The sequence below is a fragment of the Apis mellifera genome, linkage group LG8, assembly GCF_003254395.2.
Source record: "Apis mellifera strain DH4 linkage group LG8, Amel_HAv3.1, whole genome shotgun sequence".
In the NCBI taxonomy this organism is placed as follows: Eukaryota; Metazoa; Arthropoda; class Insecta; order Hymenoptera; family Apidae; genus Apis; species Apis mellifera.
Genome location: NC_037645.1, coordinates 9,272,290 through 9,292,976, shown reverse-complemented (window position 1 = coordinate 9,292,976; position 20,687 = coordinate 9,272,290). Strand labels below are relative to the sequence as shown.

The window sequence follows — 20,687 nt, the reverse complement described above, 5'->3', positions numbered from 1 at the left end:
TATTTTTTGGAATTAATATTTAACCTATTTCTTCTGTTATATACTATACATATATTTGATTAAAAAGTTCCATTTATTTTTTAGATTGTAAATTTTTAATAGTTGAGGATATTTAAATAATCCATGGCTACACTTGTCTTATAGAATATTCTGCTATTTTATTATATTTCTTGGAATTAATATTTAACCTATTTCTTTTGTTATATACTATATAAAGGTTCCATTTTTATTTTTTAGATTGTAAATTTTTAGTAGATGAAGTTGAGGATATCTGAATAATTCATGATTATACTATATCTAATAGATTATTCTGCTATTTTATTATGTTTCTTGGAATTAATATTTAACCTATTTCTTCGTGTTATATATTATATATACATTCGATTAAAAAGTTCCATTTATTTTTAGATTGTAAATTTTTAGTAGATGAAGTTATTTGAATGACTCATGGCTATATTTGTCTCGTAGAATATTCTGCTACTTTATTATATTTCTTGGAATTAATATTTAACCTATTTCTTCTGTTATATACTATATAAAGATTTCATTTTTATTTTTTAGATTGTAAATTTTTAATAGATGAAGTTGAGGATATCTTAATCCATGGCTATACTTGTCTAATAGAATATTCTGCTACTCTGTTACGTTTCTTGGAATTAATATTTAACCTATGTCTTCGTATTACATACTATATATATATTTGATTAAAAGGTTCCATTTATTTTTTAGATTTAAGATAAATTTTTAACAGATAAATTTGAGGATGATATTTGAACGACTCGTAGCCATGCTTGTCTCATAGAATATTCTTGGAATTAATATTTAACCTATTTCCATTTATTTGTCAGACTATAAATTTTTAGTAGATGAATTTTTATCAATGCCAGTTTGTATTGATCGTAGTCGAATCGATCCATGGCCATACTTGCCTCATAGAATATTCTGCTACTTTGTTACGCTTCTTGGAATTAATATTTAACCTATTTCTTCGTATCATATACTATATATACATTCGATTAAAAGATTCCATTTATTTTTTAGATTGTAAATTTTTAGTAGATGAAGTTATGGATATCTGAACGATTCATAGCCATGTTTGTCTCATAGAATATGTTTAATTCTTAAAATTAATATTTAGCCTATTTCTTAATTAATTTTTCTACATTTATTTTTCAGGTAAATTTTTACTAGATGAATTTGAGGATGATATCTGAATGATCCATTCTGTTATTATTCTGTTACGTTTTTTGAAATTAATATTTAATTTATTTCTTTGTTCATTAAAAGATTCCATTTATTTTTCAGACTGCAAATTTTTAGTACATGAAGTTGAGGATATCTGAACGATTCATAGCTTGTCTCATAGAAAATTCTTAAAATTAATATTTAGCCTATTTCTTCATGTTACATGAATATATAGATTATAGTTAATTAATTTTTCTTTACATTTATTTTTTAGGTAAATTTTTACTAAATGAATTTGAGGATGATATCTGAATGATCCATTCTGTTATTATTATTCTGTTACGTTTTTTGAAATTAATATTTAATTTATTTCTTTGTTCATTAAAAGATTCCACTTATTTTTCAGACTGCAAATTTTTAGTAGATGAATTTTTTTATATACCAATGCCAATTTGATATTGATCGGTGGTGAATCAATTCATGGCCAGACTTGTTTTATGGAATCCGCCACTTTGTTACGTTTCTTGAAATATTTAGATTATTTCCTGACGTCGTAGCTCAAGTTAATCGATCTTTACTTAAAAAGGTTCCATCTAATTTGAGTAGACGAATATCGTATTGGATTATTGATATTGGAAAATTAAATCAAAATCTTTTTATTAATATTTCTATCAATATATAGTCGATATCTCCAAAATACTAAGAATATAAACTCTTTTCCAAAATTATACGAAATCGACGTCATCAAAAATATTTTTCTCGAGCTTGATAAATGTCTGTCACCAAGAATAAAGATTTTCGAAACTGATTAATAATCCAATCCGATTCTGTTCTCCAAATAAACTAAATTTCATGTTATATATAGATACTTCAATTCGTACTTTGTATCTATTTGTCTTTTCAAAAATAGCATCCCACGTATTTTCCAAATTTTAAAATGATCCAAAATCGTATCGAAATTGAATTTATCAAAGGCTTGAGATGATAAAAGATAAAAATGGATTCGATACGCAGAGATCCAAATATCACTACTTTCATTCTGTTCTCCAAATAAACCGAATTTATACATACTTCAATTTGTATTTTGTATCTATTTGTCTTTTTAAAAATGCTATCCCACGTATTTTCCAAATTTCAAAATGATCCAAAACCGTATCGAAATTGAATTTATCAGATAAATGACAAAAAGATAAAAATATATTCGTCACACAGAGATCCAAATATTACTATTTTCATTATACAATTAAATTATACACTTTTCCACAAGCAAATCCCAAGAATTAAAAATACTTTAGAACACGATTTAAATATATTTAAATCGCTGAAAGATAAATGTATAAATACGAGAAGAAACGATCCTTTATCCTGTCATCAAATTTCCTCCTTCAATTTCTTTATTATTCTATATTATTATTATTATTATTATATCAATTCTTTATTATATATAAATCCAAATCAACGAGAGCTCGATAATTTGTGATATAATCCACAAAACAATATAACATGGGGACAACGATCAACGAGAGCTCGATAATCTGTGATATAATCCACAAAACAATTCATAAAATACGGGGACAACAACACAAGGAGATTAAAAGGGGATGCAAGAATATAGCACTCAAAAAAAAAAAAAAAAAGAAAAAATTAAAAGCTTTAAATTCGTCGAATACTTTCGTTTCACCGTGTTTCTTGAGCCCACGTTTCGAGCAAGCCACGGATTCGACGGAATTCGACGACGAAGGCAGCTTGGATCTCCCCACCCTCCCTTTTAATTAATTCACATTACGCGCGATGGTCCAACACACACACGGTATTTGGTAATGAGAGCTGGCCGATCGTTGCAAAATGAGGGGCGCATTCCCCTCGATCGACGAGAGGAGGAGGAGGAGGGGGAGGGGGGAGGAGGAAGGGACAAATCCTGCTTAAGCTGGATACACGCTTGTGCTAATATCGTTTCGTTATCGGCCGCGAGTGACGTGGTCGTCTGACGATATATCCAGATTTCAAACCAATATGCCGAGAACGTTTGCGGATACCCCGGCAATGTGCTCGCAATGAACCACATTTTCCCTTGCGATAATAGTGATCCACGTGTGTGGATAAGAAAATCCCCTTAGCTCGGACGGAATTCCTACCGTAACTCGACTCGGACCGGAATGGATATTATTCGTCGGTCGGGGAAGAAAAGGAAGGAAAGAAAAAAAGAAAGAAAGAAAGAAAGAAAAGAAAAGTGATCTCGTCTCGGTCAGCGCGTTTTTTTACGAAGTTATTCCGAGTTATTCGAAGAATTTTCTCTTTTCTTTAATAGATATTAAAGCGTTGTTTGCAAAGATTTTGGACGATTTAACAATTTGAGGATGAGACTTAAGAGTTGTCTATTATATATTTGTAGAAGTTATATTGAAGTTATATATTGTATATTTGAAGTTATTTGAAGAATTTTCTCTTTTCTATTTTTTTTTAATAGATGTTAAAGCATTGGGAATCTTCTTTGCAAAGATTTTGGACAATCGTTCAATGATTCAACAATTTGAGGATGAGAGTTGTGGTTCTATTATATATTTGTAGAAGTTATATATTATAGGTTATATTATATATTTGAAGTTATTCGAAGAATTTTCTCTTTTCTATTTTTCTTTTTTTTTTTAATAGATATTAAAACGTTGTTTGCAAAAATTTTTGACAATTGGACGATTCAACAATTTGAGGATGAGAGTTAAGAGTTGTGGTTCTATCATATATATTGAAGTTATATATTATAGGTTATATTGTATATTTGAAGTTATTTGAAGAATTTTCTCTTTTCTATTTTTTTTCTTTTTTTTTTAAATAGATATTAAAGCATTAAGAGTTGTGGTTCTATTATATATTTGTAGAAGTTATATTAAAATTATATATTATTATATATATAACTTTAATAATAATATATAACTAAGTTATATATTATTATTATATATATTATAGGTTATATTATATATATTTGAAGTTATTTGAAGAATTTTCTCTTTCCTATTTTTTTTCTTTTTTTTAAATAGATATTAAAACGTTGTTTGCAAAGATTTTGGACAATTGGACGATTCAACAATTTGAGGATGAGAGTTAAGGGTTATGGTTCTATTATATATTTGTAGAAGTTATATATTATAGGTTATATTATATATTGGAAGTTATTCGAAGAATTTTCTCTTTTCTATTTTTTTTCTTTTTTTTTTTTTAATAGATGTTAAAGCGTTGTTTGCAAAGATTTTGGACAATCGTTCAATGATTCAACAATTTGAAGTGATGAGAGTTAAGAGTTGTGGTTCTATTTATATCTATTATATTTATAGAAGTTATATTGAAATTATATATTATAGGTTATATTTATTTTATATTTTATATTTATATATTTGAAGTTATTCGAAGAATTTTCTCTTTCCTACTTTTTTTCTTTTTTTTAAATAGATATTAAAGATTTTGAACAATTGGACGATTCAACAATTTGAGAATAAGAGTTAAGAGTTGTGGTTCTATTATATTTGTAGAATTTTACTATTTGTAGAAGTTATATATTATAGGTTATATTATGTATTTGAAGTTATTCAAAGAATTTTTTCTTTTCTATTTTTTTCCTTTTTTTTAAATAGATATTAAAGCGTTGTTTGCAAAGATTTTGGACAATTGTTCAATGATTCAATAATTTGAGGATGAGAGTTAAAAGTTGTGGTTCTATATTTGTAGAAGATTTATCACACGGATTTGGTTATCGGTGAATTATTATTTGAACTGATAGGATTGATTTGCATTAAATAGTTAGATAACGAAATAGATTGTAATATTTCATTCCTATCTTATCTCGTGTTACAAGTGTCAGAGTTATAAAATATAATTATTTAATATATATAAATGTGTATATAGAGTACACTTGAGATTTTAAATTCTGGTACATTTTATTTATACGATTTTATTAACGATTCTATAAACGTTTGTTTACATTTCAAACAATACGAAAGAGTATTGGTGATGATGAAATGATCGAAACACCGTTAAGAACCTGTATAAACAAAATCCACTTTACCTCCACTTGGAAATCTTTTGTATTATTACTAAATATTCGATTGGAAAGTTGTTCGATAACTTCGTTTCATTTTCGCGTTTACAATCGACCCGTGCCGAATTCAGCGTAAAAGTTTCTATTTGCAAACTTTAAAAAGACTTTTTTCCAATTAAAAAAAGATCCTCGGAATCGAATCTTGGCGAAGAAGGAAAGAATCAGAATCAATATTCGATATTCGAAGTGTTAGTGTGTATTATAAATTGTGGGTCGTTGGTACGATTTTTTTGCTTTTCCTCGACCATTTTCGAACTTCGAGAAGTTAAAAAAAAAAAAAAAAAGGTAATACGATTTTATTGGTACAAAAAATTGTAGCTGTGAAAAAATTCAATTCAAGATTTTCTTTTACCATTAAGAAAAATTTAAGTATAAAAATATCCAAGTGATTGATCGAATAAGATTAGATTATGTTCCATAGAAATATATATCTTAATCGAGTAAAACCTTCAATCTGTAGCACGTACGAACAATCGAATTGATTACGAGTTATCAAGTATTCTAGTAGTCAACCAATCTATTTTTAAATGAGGTTAGTATCACGTAACTTGGAGAACTTTTTCTCACTAGTATGTAATATCACGGTATGGAAGCTGGAAGGAATAAAGAAAAATTATTTGTTTATTGACAACAATTTCTTTTATATAATTAATGATTAAAGATCTCGAATAATCTTAAAATCTAAGAATTTTTCTATTTAACATAACTATATTTATCGAATAAATTATTAAAAGTCGTACAAAGTATGATAACTTAACCTCAATCTTAAATCAGCTTAATATATCTAACGCACAATCACATTCCATTATTTCTCACGTATTATATGGTCAAACAATTATGCTGAAGGCACAGAAATTATATATACAAGGACGATAAGGTTAATTGGTAAATCTTGCCAAGTTACGTTACGATGCCATGCCATGTTTGAAATTAATAATTCAATGTAGAAACAACATTAACACGGTTTTCTTAGTCTTATACATTATACACGCTATACCGTACTGTGCCGTTATGAATATGTTGAAATCGTTAGTAATTTGCGTCTCGAAGAGATGCAACTCTCTCTCCGTACAATGTTATACCGTGGCGCTCTCTGTTGTGTATCCCTAGAGGAATTTTTAGGTCAACGTATATTTTCAATGGTTATAGTTCCGTTTTAACGCTCCCAAGGTATTTTGGCGTTCTCGAAAATTTGCAATTTAACGACAAGCCGCAGCATCTGGATATACTATATGCTTTATGACTGGTTCGTATCGAATTGCCGTATAAAGTTTTTCATCGGGATACCCGCGTGTTTAGAGTTACGTTAACGTTGACCCAATTTTTGTTTCGTTAAATACGTGTCTTCGATCGATTTGGATTTTTCTCGATCTAAAAAACGAAATAACACGTGGCGCGAGATGTTTTCGGAACGGAGTTACTTGTTTATTTCGCCCGAACGTTTCGATGTAAAGAAGGCTTTGCTTCTTTCGCTGCTTCATTGGTTAATTATGAGGTAAGATACGTACGATATTTTCCAACAAGAAGAAATATCAACAAATGTTATAAAACGAGCTAGATATTTTCGACGAAGGAATTAATTAACAGTTCTGAGCTATCTCTCGGATTTCTCCGAGATGGGAAACAATGGGACGGCTCGTCGTGCTCGTTTTTCCTTTTCGCTCGGAGGATAATAACTCGTATAGGAATATTCCGATAGAAAATAATGCGCCAGTTCCTTCTCACGAAATATTTATACCGTAATACGTGATGTATATAAATATTTATATGTTACGTTAATATGATATAAATATTAAGAATAATATTATTTTTACGACGATATTAAGAGTCACAATTCAACGAAAAAGAATTTGTTTCAAATTTTTCTTAAAATTATCCAGAAATAAGTAAATAATTATCTCCAAAAAAAAGTAATAAAATATCTCAAACAAAAAATTAAAAATGATCCGGAAGCGAATAATTACATCTTGCTCCGAACCAGCAATTATTAAATGCGATCGTGATTGACGTCGATAAGGAAAAGAAAAAAAAAAAAAGAAAAGGGAAAGTCGTAAGAGGTGATCAAAAAAGGAAACGAAGGGTGGATGACGGAAATAAGGTTGGCCGAGGCCGTTGTTTCCTTAGCCGCTTTCGTTTCCTCCTCTGTCCACCCGATAACGTTCTTATTTGCCGTGGGCTTCCGTCCCAGAAGAAATTGCCCCGGCTTTATCGGATTCACCCCATATCCGGGAATGCGAGAAACGTTATTTGCACCGGTACATCGACGGAACTGTCTCCATTCGTTCGGCCCGTTTTACTCCGCCGATAACTTCACATCCTAACCTATCCTCGTTCCCCACTCCTATGGGCTAACTATGATCACTGCGCTTTATTGCAGCTTCCCTATATCCGCCCGACTCCTGCGCCCTCGTTTCTCTTCGCGAGCAAGGATGTAACTTGGCCTCTCTTGCTTCTTCGTCGACTTTAACTTTTATTGAGTAACAATTTACTGTCAGTTGGCTTTATGATAGTGGAGAAAGATGTCTTATGGACTCTCGGTGTAATTTGGTTCTTTGGTTCGAAGAATAAGTGCTCGATAATGAATATTAATATAACGCGACTTTAGTCTTTCTTTTTTTAATATTGTTAGAATATCGGGAATGTTTAAGGTGGAAAAATGGATTCAAGAACGGTGTACGTTCTATTTTTTACAAATCTTTCAGAATAATTCGATAATTTCTCATTGAATATTATCAAGTTATGAATATCAGAGATGAATAAAGGATGCAAGGATGCTCTATGCTGATTTTTATTGAAGAGACTTTTTTTAACCTTTCAGATGATATTTGGTAACTATGAATTTCTCTTTGAGCATTGTTAGATGTCAAAATAGATATTTAGAAAAGGAATCCTTTAAGAAATATTTATTTATTTGTTAAAAAAATTTGATTTGTTAAAATATTGAGGTTATTATTTACCAATTCTAAATTTCTTTTTGAACATTGTTAGAATATTGAAATATTGAAAATTCTTGAAATAATTTGAAATGAAATTATAATATGCTTAGGATATTGTGATTAATATAAATAATACATTATTGTAACATTATAAATTATTATTTGTAATATATATTCTCGTTAGACAAGATTTCTTAAAGTTTAAAACTTGGTTATAAAATGGATCACGGTTATATATAGAAGACATCATAGTTATATATAAAATATTGATAATAGTATATTAATTAATGTTTACTATCTATATAAGTATATTTATATTATATATTAACTATGGAATTATATCTTTATATACATTGTTATCTATGTACTTATATCTACATCATATCTTATCTATAATCTGCATCAATATTAGTACAATATTACTATCATATTAACACTTGTTGTACAAATATCAAATATTTGTTTTTAGATATCGCATATTGATAAATCTGTGTGTCATTTATGAAAGAAAGATCTATTTTTAATTATCTCTTATCTATTCTTAAAAGTTTGTTGTTTCATTGTTTTAAGTTAAATCTTAAATTCTATAATAACATGATGCCACCATCAACTATATTTCTTCCTAAAATTATAAATTCAAAAGAATATATTATTCACAAAGTATGGTTGGATTATTTAATATGATGAATCGTTCTTGTTTAATTATCTTGAAACTCTTGAAACTTTCTTATTATAACCGAGCTTGTAAATCATCAATGAAGAATACTTTAGAACAGATTTTAAATCAAACCATTACAGAAAAAAAAAAAAAAGAAAAACTCAACGATTTAATAAAAATTGATTCGATAAAATTCCATTTGATTGAATCTTGTCGTATTCAGGAAACGGACACAAAAAAAAAATCCTTCCTTTAATTCTCGGCGAAATGATATTTTTTCGAATATCTGGAAACGTTCGTATCTGGAATTATTTTTTTGCTTTCTCTCGCGAAAGAGAGAATCGATAAAAGGACGGCATAGAGCAGACTTTGAATCAGATCGCAATCGTTATAGTTGATTTAATAAAATTCCTGGTCGATCGGATCCTTTCATACGGAAACGACATCGCGACAGAAAGTCTCTTTCTTAAATTTCTATGAAATGATTTCCACTTCGAATGCCCCATTCATCCTATTATTCCTTCCTTCCACCGGCGAGGGAATCATCGATAAAAAGCCGCTTTAGAGCAGATCTCAAATCAAATCGCTATCATTCACAGAAAGAATCTCAATCCCTACGAATAAAATTTCAAACATCCACTCGATCCTCTCGCATACACGAAACGAAAAGATACTCTTTCCTTGCGTTGCAAATAATGTAATATTTTGCAAATTTTTCACTCTTATACGCGAAAAGATACTCTTTCCTCGCAATGTAATATTTTCAAATTTTCCCTTGAATAATAAAGATGGTTTTTTTGGATCTTTGAATCGAATCGCTGTCATTTGAAGAGATAGTCTTTCTTCGTATTTCAACGTAATAATATTTTGGAATAAAAATAATTCACCGAAAGAATCTATCGATCGAATATAAAATTATTTCGCGCAGGAAATCGCGCAGGATAGAAAATTTCGCCTCCTTGTTTAAATCTATCTATGATATTTTCGAACGTTCTCGCATCCCGTCTGCGGTTGTTCTCTGGAGAGGATCGCGCGTATCCTCCAAGATTTAAACGGGAAATTCCTGTGTGGGGACGAGTATAAAGCGGCGATGATGGAGGACGAGGACGTGGCGGAATAAATAACGATCGCGGGAGGATAGGATCGAGAATGTTTCGAACGGATGGGACGGAAGAAGTATCTTTTCCAACGATTCACGTTGGAGGATTTTTATTCGTACGGAACGCAATTTTCCAAGACAAATTCCCGATACGTTCCCTCCTTGTCGAATAACATACAGAGTGGCTCGAGAGTAGATAGTGTCCCCCGTAACCCGAGGGACTCGCATCCGTTTCCCATCCAATTTCGCCCTGTTTTTATATACTTTACACTGTGTTTGCGCCCCACGTGTATCTCGATTTCCTCCTCCGCCTATAATCTTCCCTGTACAACGTTCCACCCGTTAAAAAACACAATTCTATTATGAATCGGATAAAAGCTATCCTAGAGTAATAGAAATATTATCTACGAGGTGATATGAATATCTTTGGTAGTTGAATAGGTGATTGTAATTGGTTAATCGATTCAGTTTTAACACAAGTTGATGAGAGAAGCGTTTAAAAATAATTGTTGTTAATATTTTATAATTAGTTTTATAATTAGTTTTATAATTGATTTCGTACAAGTTTTTTGGAAGGTTTTCACACGTACACGTTGAAAAGGTATCCTAACCTAGAATAATAGAAATAATATTATTCACGTATGTAATCGCGTGATATTCTGGTAGTTCAATAGATGACTAATTGGTTAATATAGTTAATATAGTTAATATAATTTCATAATTGATTTCGTAAAGACAAGAGTATATATACTAGAGTAATAGAAATATTATCCAAGCATGTAATCGCTGTGATATGAATATCTCTGGTAGTTGCACATATGACTGTAATTGGTTAATCGATGTCAGGCTGTAATATAATATAGTTTTAACAGAAGTTAATGAGAGAAGTATTTAAAAATAATTATAATTAGTTAATATAGTTTTAATAATTGATTTCGTACAAGATTTTCACACGTACACGTTGAAAAGATATCCTAACCTAGAATAGATGACTAATTGGCTAATCGATTTAAAAATAATTATTGTTAATATAGTTAATATATTTTATAATTGATTTCGTACAAGTTTTTTGGAAGGTTTTCACACGTACACGTTGAAAAGGTATCCTAACCTAGAATAATAGAAATATTATTATCCACGTATGTAATCGCGTGATATTCTGGTAGTTCAATATATGACTGTAATTGGTTAATTGATTCAGTTTTAACAGAAGTTAATGAGAAAAGCGTTTAAAAATAATTATTGTAGTTAATATAATTTTAATAATTGATTTCGTACAAGATTTTTACACGTACACGTTGAAAAGATATCCTAACCTAGAATAATAGAAATATTATCCACGCATGTAATCACGTGATATTTTGGTAATTGAATAGATGACTGTAATTGGTTAATCGATTCAGTTTTAACAGAAATTGATGAGAGAAAAAATAATTATTATAGTTAAAAATAATTATTGTAGTTAATATAGTTTTAATAAGAGAGATAGAATTATAGAAATATTATCTGCGCATATAATCGCAGTAATATTCAATTCGGATAGAATTGAATAGATGATTGTAATTGGTTAATCGATTCAGTTTTAATAGAAATTGATGAGAGAAAAAATAATTATTATAAAAATTATTATAGTTAAAAATAATTATTGTAGTTAATATAGTTTTAATAATTGATTTCGTACAAAGTTTTCATACGTACACGTTGAAAAAATATCCTAACCTAGAATAATAGAAATATTATCCATACATTATCGCGTGTCAGTTTTAATAGAAGTTGATGAGAGAAGCGTTTAAAAATAATTATTGTAGTTTTAATAATTGATTTCGTACAAGGTTTTCATAGTATATGTTGAAAAGGTATCCTAACCTAGAATAATAGAAATATTATTCGCGCATGTAATTGCGATGATATTCAATTCTGGTAGTTGAATAGATGACTGTAATTGGCTAATCGATTCAGTTTTAACAGAAGTTGACGAGAGAAGCATTTAAAAATAATTATTGTAGTTAATATAGTTTTAATAATTGATTTCGTACAAAGTTTTCACACGTACACGTTGAAAAGGTATCCTAACCTAGAATAATAGAAATATTATCCACGCATGTAATCGCGTGATATTCTGATAGTTAAATAGATGACTATAATCCGTTAATCGATTCAGTTTTAATAGAAGTTAATGAGAGAAGCGTTTAAAAATAATTATTATTAGTTAATATAGTTTTAATAATTGATTTCGTACAAGATTTTCACACGTACACGTTGAAAAGATATCCTAACCTAGAATAGATGACTGTAATTGGCTAATCGATTTAAAAATAATTATTGTTAATATAGTTAATATATTTTATAATTGATTTCGTACAAGTTTTTTGGAAGGTTTTCACACGTACACGTTGAAAAGGTATCCTAACCTAGAATAATAGAAATATTATTATCCACGTATGTAATCGCGTGATATTCTGGTAGTTCAATATATGACTGTAATTGGTTAATTGATTCAGTTTTAACAGAAGTTAATGAGAGAAGCGTTTAAAAATAATTATTGTAGTTAATATAGTTTTAATAATTGATTTCGTACAAGATTTTTACACGTACACGTTGAAAAGGTATTCTAACCTAGAATAATAGAAATATTATCCATGCATGTAATCGCGTGATATTCTGGTAGTTGAATAAATGACTGTAATTGGTTAATCGATTCAGTTTTAACAAAAATTGATGAGAGAAAAAATTATTATAGTTAAAAATAATTATTATAGTTAATATAGTTTTAATAAGAGAGATAGAATTATAGAAATATTATCTGCGCATGTAATCGCAGTGATATTCAATTCGGATAGAATTGAATAGATGATTGTAATTGGTTAATCGATTCAGTTTTAATAGAAATTGATGAGAGAAAAAATAATTATTATAAAAATTATTATAGTTAAAAATAATTATTGTAGTTAATATAGTTTTAATAATTGATTTCGTACAAAGTTTTCATACGTACACGTTGAAAAAATATCCTAACCTAGAATAATAGAAATATTATCCATACATTATCGCGTGTCAGTTTTAATAGAAGTTGATGAGAGAAGCGTTTAAAAATAATTATTGTAGTTTTAATAATTGATTTCGTACAAAGTTTTCACACGTACACGTTGAAAAGGTATCCTAACCTAGAATAATAGAAATATTATCCACGCATGTAATCGCGTGATATTCTGATAGTTAAATAGATGACTATAATCCGTTAATCGATTCAGTTTTAATAGAAGTTAATGAGAGAAGCGTTTAAAAATAATTATTGTAGTTAATATAGTTTTTTAATTGATTTCTTACAAGGGTTTTTTCGCAGGTTTTCACACGTACACGTTGAAAAGCTATCCTAACTTAGAATAATAGAAATAATAGAAGAATAATAATAATGATATTCTGATAGTTGAATAGATGACTGTAATTGATTCAGTTTTAACAGAAGTTAATGAAAGAAGCGTTTAAAAATAAATATTGTAGTTAATATAGTTTTAATAATTTATTTCGTACAAGGTTTTCACACGTACACGTTGAAAAGGTATCCTAACCTAGAATAATAGAAATAATAGAAGAATAATAATAATGATATTCTGATAGTTGAATAGATGACTGTAATTGATTCAGTTTTAACAGAAGTTAATGAGAGAAGCGTTTAAAAATAATTATTGCAGTTAATATAATTTCATAATTGATTTCGTAAAGACAAGGTTTTTTTTTCGCAGGTTTTCACACGTACACGTTGAACGAAACGACGCACACGGAGCGGGAGGAGGACGAGATATTGACAGTGAGATACGAGGATGGGAGATGGTCGAAGCCTTACTACGATTGCGGGGGTGGAAATATTTGGATGTTGACCTACACCGTCCCCTTCTTCGGCTACGTAAACGATACTTACTTCTTCAAGTGAGTGTCAAAATTTTTGTCAACTATTCACTATTTAACAATATCGTTCGATAAATTTTTTTTTTTTAATCGGTCGATAAAATTAATTTCTTTCGAGATTTTCGATCAAATAAACGGGAGAATTATTCTTTCGTTCTTGCTCGTCTTCGCTCCGTTAAATCACTATTTTTTTTCTCCCCCCCGAATATTTGGAAAATAATCCAGAATATATTCGTTCGAAGCTTTCATAAACGCGGATCCAGCTTTTCAAATTGTTTGAAAAGCGGCTTATGCGCGTATACGTATCTTCTTTTTCCTTCTTTCTTACTTTTTTTTTTTTTTTTTTATAAGAAATAATTTATCAACAATTGCGTCGAGCAATTCGTATTGATAATCTCGAATCGTAAAACGTTGACCGTTTTATTAAATATACTTTTCATTTTCATCGAGAATATTTTTTTTATCCTTTTTGCAATAATTGTTTACTTTGCAGAAATGTGAAAAATAGCGGTGCCCCCTTTCGATCCGTTTTTTTTCTCTTTTTCTTCCTTCCTTTTTTTTTTTTTTTTTTTTTTTCAAATCGGAATAACGACGCGTAGAGAAATTTAATCTTTCGGCTTCGATTCTCAAATATCGAGCAGTTATTTGCCAAAGGATTGCGTACATATAAAAAAATTTTTATCATTTCGAGGAATTTTGGCGCGAGATCGAAAAGAGACGTTTGTTACAAAAAAAAAAAAAAAAAAAAAGAAAGAAATTCATCGTATATAGGAATTAAAATAATTTAAATAATCGTATTTCTTTCATTGTAAAACGATAAAATTTTGTAAGTATTTATCAGACAAATATTGAAAAATCTTTTCCCTCCCCAGATCTTTTCAACTTTTTTAAATATTTTTCTTTCTCATTTTCGATCCGTTCATCTAAATATTCGGATAAATTCTTCTTAATATATTTCGTACGAAGATAATACGTTTATTTGTAATTGAAAAGAAAGAATATTAGAAGAAGAATATTAAAATATTTTTAGAATTATATCTTTTTTTTTTTTTTTTTTTTTAATTAAATTCTAATACCCTAAGAGTGCGGATCAATCGAAAAATTTTCAAATTTTCATTTTATTGAACAATGCATAGAGAGGAGGAGCAGCGTTCCATACGAATTTTTTAGATAACGAAAAACAACTCTTTTAACTCTCAAATATACTCTCAAAACGAATAGAAATAATAAAGATTCTTTCATTTTTGTATATATATATATATTTCTTTCGTTTAATTATATTAATTATAAATTTTTAATTATCGAAAAGTACAATTTCTATATCAAATTAAAAATTAAAAATCTTTGTACCAAAAAATAATCTTAGAAGCCTCTAACGAAAGAATTAATTTTCTCTTAGATTAAATAGCGAAAAACAACTCTCAAAACGGATAGAAATAATAAAGATTCTTTCATTTTTGTATATATATATATATTTCTTTCGTTTAATTATATTAATTATAAATTTTTAATTATCGAAAAGTACAATTTCTATATCAAATTAAAAATTAAAAATCTTTGTACCAAAAAATAATCTTAGAAGCCTCTAACGAAAGAATCAATTTTCTCTTAGATTAGATAGCGAAAAACAACTCTTTTAACTCTCAAAACGGATAGAAATAATAAAGATTCTTTTATTTTTGTATATATATATATATATATATATATTTCGTTTAATTATATTAATTACAATTTTTCTTTCAAATTTCAACAATTTCTTTCAAACCTATCTAAAAGTACAATTGTTTCGCTGAATTCAATTTCTATATCAAATTAAAAATTAAAAATCTTTGTGCCAAAAAATAATCTTAGCCACTAACGAAAGAATCAATTTTCTCTTAGATTAGATAGCAAAAAACAACTTTTTTAACTTTCAAATATACTCTCAAAACAGATAGAAATAATAAAGATTCTTTTATCTTTGTATATATATATATATATATATTTCTTTCGTTTAATTATATTAATTACAAATTTTTACCTATCTAAAAGTAAATTGCTTCGTTGAATTTTTATATCAAATTAAAAATTAAAAATCTTTATGCCAAAAAACAATCTTAGCCGTTAAAGAATCAATTTTCTCTTAGATTAGATAGCGAAAAACAACTCTTTTAACTCTCAAAACGGATAGAAATAATAAAGATTCTTTCATTTTTGTATATATATATATATTTCTTTCATTTAATTATATTAATTACAAATTTTTACCTATTTAAAAGTACAATTTTTATATCAAATTAAAAATTAAAAATCTTTGTGCCAAAAAATAATCTTAGAAGCCCCTAACGAAAGAATCAATTTTCTCTTCAACGATCCGCAATTCGTTTCAACCACTGAAAGAAAAGAGCCGCTCAATTTTGATCATGTAACAATTATCATCCTCGCACCAAAAATAATCTTCGCCTTGAGGAGGATAACCGTGACGAAAGGAGTTGAGAACGATTTCCTGCCTCTCCTCCTCCCTCCCCTCCATATCGTACGGGCTAATTTATGGTTTATGCGTGGTCAGGCGTGAAAGTAATAGTCCATTATTTACCTGATCCCATCTTGAAATCAATGAGCTCGACAGGGTCACGTGAATCTGGCGAATTCTAATCTGCCAATTGTTTTTGGTTTATTGCGCGAGGGCACGCGAGTCGATGCCTGTGCAGCGATTTAATAAACTCGATCTTTTCGCGAAAAATTTAAACGCGGAAGTTTAATCGTTTTTTTCTTTTTTTTATATAACGATATCAAATACGCGAAATAATTGCGCGAATATTTTTATATTTATTTCTCTTTATCTCGTTCCTTTTTTTTTTTCTATTTCGTTTCGTGCATTTTGTGTCGTGTTCCTTTTTTTTCCCTAGGTTGGATAAAAATTGATAGGAAAATTGATAGTTGACCGACTCATTTAAATATTGTTTTTTTTTTTCATGGATTGGCAATTATTTAAAGTTTACGGTTGTTGCCGTTTCGAAATGTTCGTTCATTCTTTCATGAAACCGCGTGGAAATTTAATGCGAAAAAATGAACGGGATGAAACTCGTTGGAAAAGTAAAATTAAAAAAAGATGTATAAAATGTGTATGTTATAATAGATGTTTAACGGGTGAATTAATTTTCAATAATAATAAGCGAATAAATATTATAATATATAAAGTATTGGAAATAAAATATTATAAGCAGATATATAGCTCATTAGTAATATTAATAATACAGTTGTATTAAAATCTAGGAGTAAAAAAACTAAATTTACTAAAAAAAACCTTCAAACGATAGAAATATATCAAAGCGTATATTATATAGTAATATTTTGTTACTAGCCATCGGTTAAAATATTTATTTCGATATTCAATAGCTGACTAAATTTAGTAATAAAAACTCTTAGAGGTTACAGATATATCAAAGCGTATATTATATAGTAATATATTTTATTATCAACCATCGGTTAAAATATTTATTTCGATATTCAGTAACTGACTAAATTTAGTAATAAAAATTCTTAGAGGTTACAAATATATCAAAGCGTATATTATATAGTAACATTTTGTTACCAACCATCGATTAAAATATTTATTTCGATATTCAGTAGCTGACTAAATTTAGTAATAAAAATTCTTAGAGGTTACAAATATATCAAAGCGTATATTATATAGTAACATTTTGTTACCAACCATCGATTAAAATATTTATTTCGATATTCAATAATTGACTAAATTTAGTAATAAAAATTCTTAGAGGTTACAAATATATCAAAGCGTATATTATATAGTAACATTTTGTTACCAATCATCGGTTAAAATATTTATTTCGATATTCAGTAGCTGACTAAATTTAGTAATAAAAATTCTTAGAGGTTACAAATATATCAAAGCGTATATTATATAGTAACATTTTGTTACCAACCATCGATTAAAATATTTATTTCGATATTCAATAATTGACTAAATTTAGTAATAAAAATTCTTAGAGGTTACAAATATATCAAAGCGTATATTATATAGTAACATTTTGTTACCAATCATCGGTTAAAATATTTATTTCGATATTCAGTAACCGACTAAATTTAGTAACGAAAATCTTTAAAGGTTAGAAATATATACATCGAAGCGTATATTATATAGTAACATTTTGTTACCGACGATCGGTTAAAATATTTATTTCGATATCCAGTAGCTGACTTAAATAAAATCTTTGTCGCAATAACAATGTAACATTAAAATATTTATTTATCTCGTTCTTTTATAAATAATACATAATTCCTCGAATGACGTTAACGATATATTAAAAAAAAAATCCGATAAAAGAAACTACCTAGGAGTGCTACTAAATAACAAACTCGATTAATCTCTAAATCATAAGAGGCGTATCGTATCACTGGTTGATATCTCGTATCGAGTAAGAAGGACATGTATTCCGCGATAAAACCCCAATTGAACTGAATCGATTCGAGTGTTGCAATCTTGATCACGATTATTACAACCAATTATAAATTATCGTGGAAAGATATATCGTCGCAGGGATATTCGTCATTTTACCGAATTCATCGATTCTCGGAATATCCGTCACAATTTTATTATTATTCGAAGGGATTTATCGTTGATCTATTTCATAGCGAATGTTTGAACGATATACGCGCGTATTATCCACATATTATTCATCAATCGAAAATTTCAAATTGCTTCCTCGACCCTTTCCTGTACACGGCAGGAAATGATTCGCATAATCGAAATGGAAAGAGATATATCGTAATGCATATATATATCGTATAAAATGGACTTAATATCTCTAGTTATATATTGTTATTGGATTGGATATTTGTGAGGTTTAATTGAAATTTTTATGCAATACTAATGGAAATGGAAGATTCTCTCTCTCGTTCTTTTATAAATATATATATATATATATCGTTATATTTGGATAGATTTCTTCCTTGTTTATGTATTATTCGAGATGATTTCCTCGAAATTAATATTACATTATAAGATAATAATTGGACACACACACACACACACACACACACACACACACACACAAGATAAAGATTATCGCGTAAACTGTTATCTGATTTTTTTTCACGTTTCTTTTTCCTTTCTCCGATATTATCTTATCCGGTTATTGTAAACAAAAGAAATAATTTGTCTAACGTTAATATATACTTTTTGTAAACATTATTTTAAAAGAGCAAGTAACGAATGTAATAAATACATAAATAGATAAAAATATATTCAAAATAGAAATAATTCGATCTATATATTTCGCAAAATTTAAATTCCTCAATGTAACTTAGTTTTTTTTTATTTTACTTTTGCATCTTTAATCATCCCTTAAATTTTCCATCTATTCTATATAGACGATATATTAATATATATTTTCACTCCTTACTTGATAAATTTTTATGCATTTTTGTACTCTCTAAAAACTCTCTGAAACCATATACATATAAAGGGTGTCCCAAAATTAATGCAAGATTTGAATTAAATATAAAAGAGAATTTTTAAAATATTGTTCAATAATGAAAACACGTTACTGTATAATATGTATAACGCTCCATTTTTACTAACCCTAAACTCTCAGTCCGTCTTTTTCAGGGTTGCCAACAACTTGATGCAAAAATGGCGGCAAATTCAAATCTTAAATTAAACAATAAAAATCAGTATATGTTTTACGTATAGTATAAAGTATAAAGAACATATAGATCTGCAAACAGTTTAAAAAGAATATTGTTTATCCTTCCTCTATTAACTTGGCATCTCAGAGAAAGTGAATTTGTCAACTCTTCAGATTTTTATCACTCTTTTATCATCACTTCAGTGAATGATCCTTTCTATCCTAGTTCTGTCCAATATATTGGCCAATATCTCGTCCACATTTGCATTGTAATTCACATTTTCATCGTTTTCTATAAAAACGATTTTTTCACCTTATTAAAATTTTTAATGGTAGATAAATTACCAGAGGTGCTTCACGAAATAATAATCCAAAATATATATATATATACACACACCTGTATACTTGTTATACCATGGAACGAATTCATTCATTTATATATATATATATATATATATATATATATATATATATATATATATATATGGGACGGATGCAGTCACTTGGAGTTATGAAAAACGGGCAATATTTTCATATTTCATCACGTCTGCGCCGGCTATTCGACAGTTTTATCGGAATTTCCATCCTATCGGAATATAAATAATCTCGCACTCGCTCGAGTGCGCTTATACTCTACGAATTTTCTACAACTACCAAATCTTCGACTCGATTTTCGTTTTGTTTTTATTCTTTCCCCCCTCCCCACTTATTAAATAAATCGAATTTAATTATTTATCGAATAAAATTGGGGATCGATCTTCTTCTTCTTTTTTTTAATAAAAAGATAAAAATTTAATAAGAAAAAAATACACGATTTTTTACCATTCCGATATTTTTCTTTCCTTTTTTTGTTTCATTCTCGAGTAAATTTCTTCGCGAAATTTCTAATTTTATAGCAATATATATATCAATTTGAATATATAATTTTAACTTTATAATTTTATTTGTTCATCTGTCTGTATAAATTCGTAATGCATTTAGATTTTAGTTAATTGAAATAAATAGCGCAGGTGTGACAGGTGTGGTTTACAACCGTGAAACGAATATCAATTCAGTTTTCGAAAAAGTTTTTTTTTCCCAATAAATGAAACGGAGCTGTGTATAAATTTTTAAAAATATTCTCTCCGCGTCATAAACTTAGGGAAAGTGTAACCTGGAAGTGTGGAAAAAAATAAATAAATAA

At 28.3% G+C, this 20,687-nt stretch overlaps 1 protein-coding gene across 1 annotated transcript in view; it reads left to right on the top strand.

Moving 5' to 3' along the window:
* LOC413568 (probable G-protein coupled receptor 158) overlaps positions 1 to 20,687 on the top strand; it is a 168,449-nt gene that overhangs the window by 37,078 nt on the left and 110,684 nt on the right. Inside the window, exon 2 of the mRNA XM_016913572.2 lies at positions 13,712 to 13,895. Within this exon, the coding sequence (XP_016769061.2) occupies positions 13,712 to 13,895 (184 nt within the window). The remainder of the gene's footprint in view (positions 1 to 13,711; positions 13,896 to 20,687) is intronic.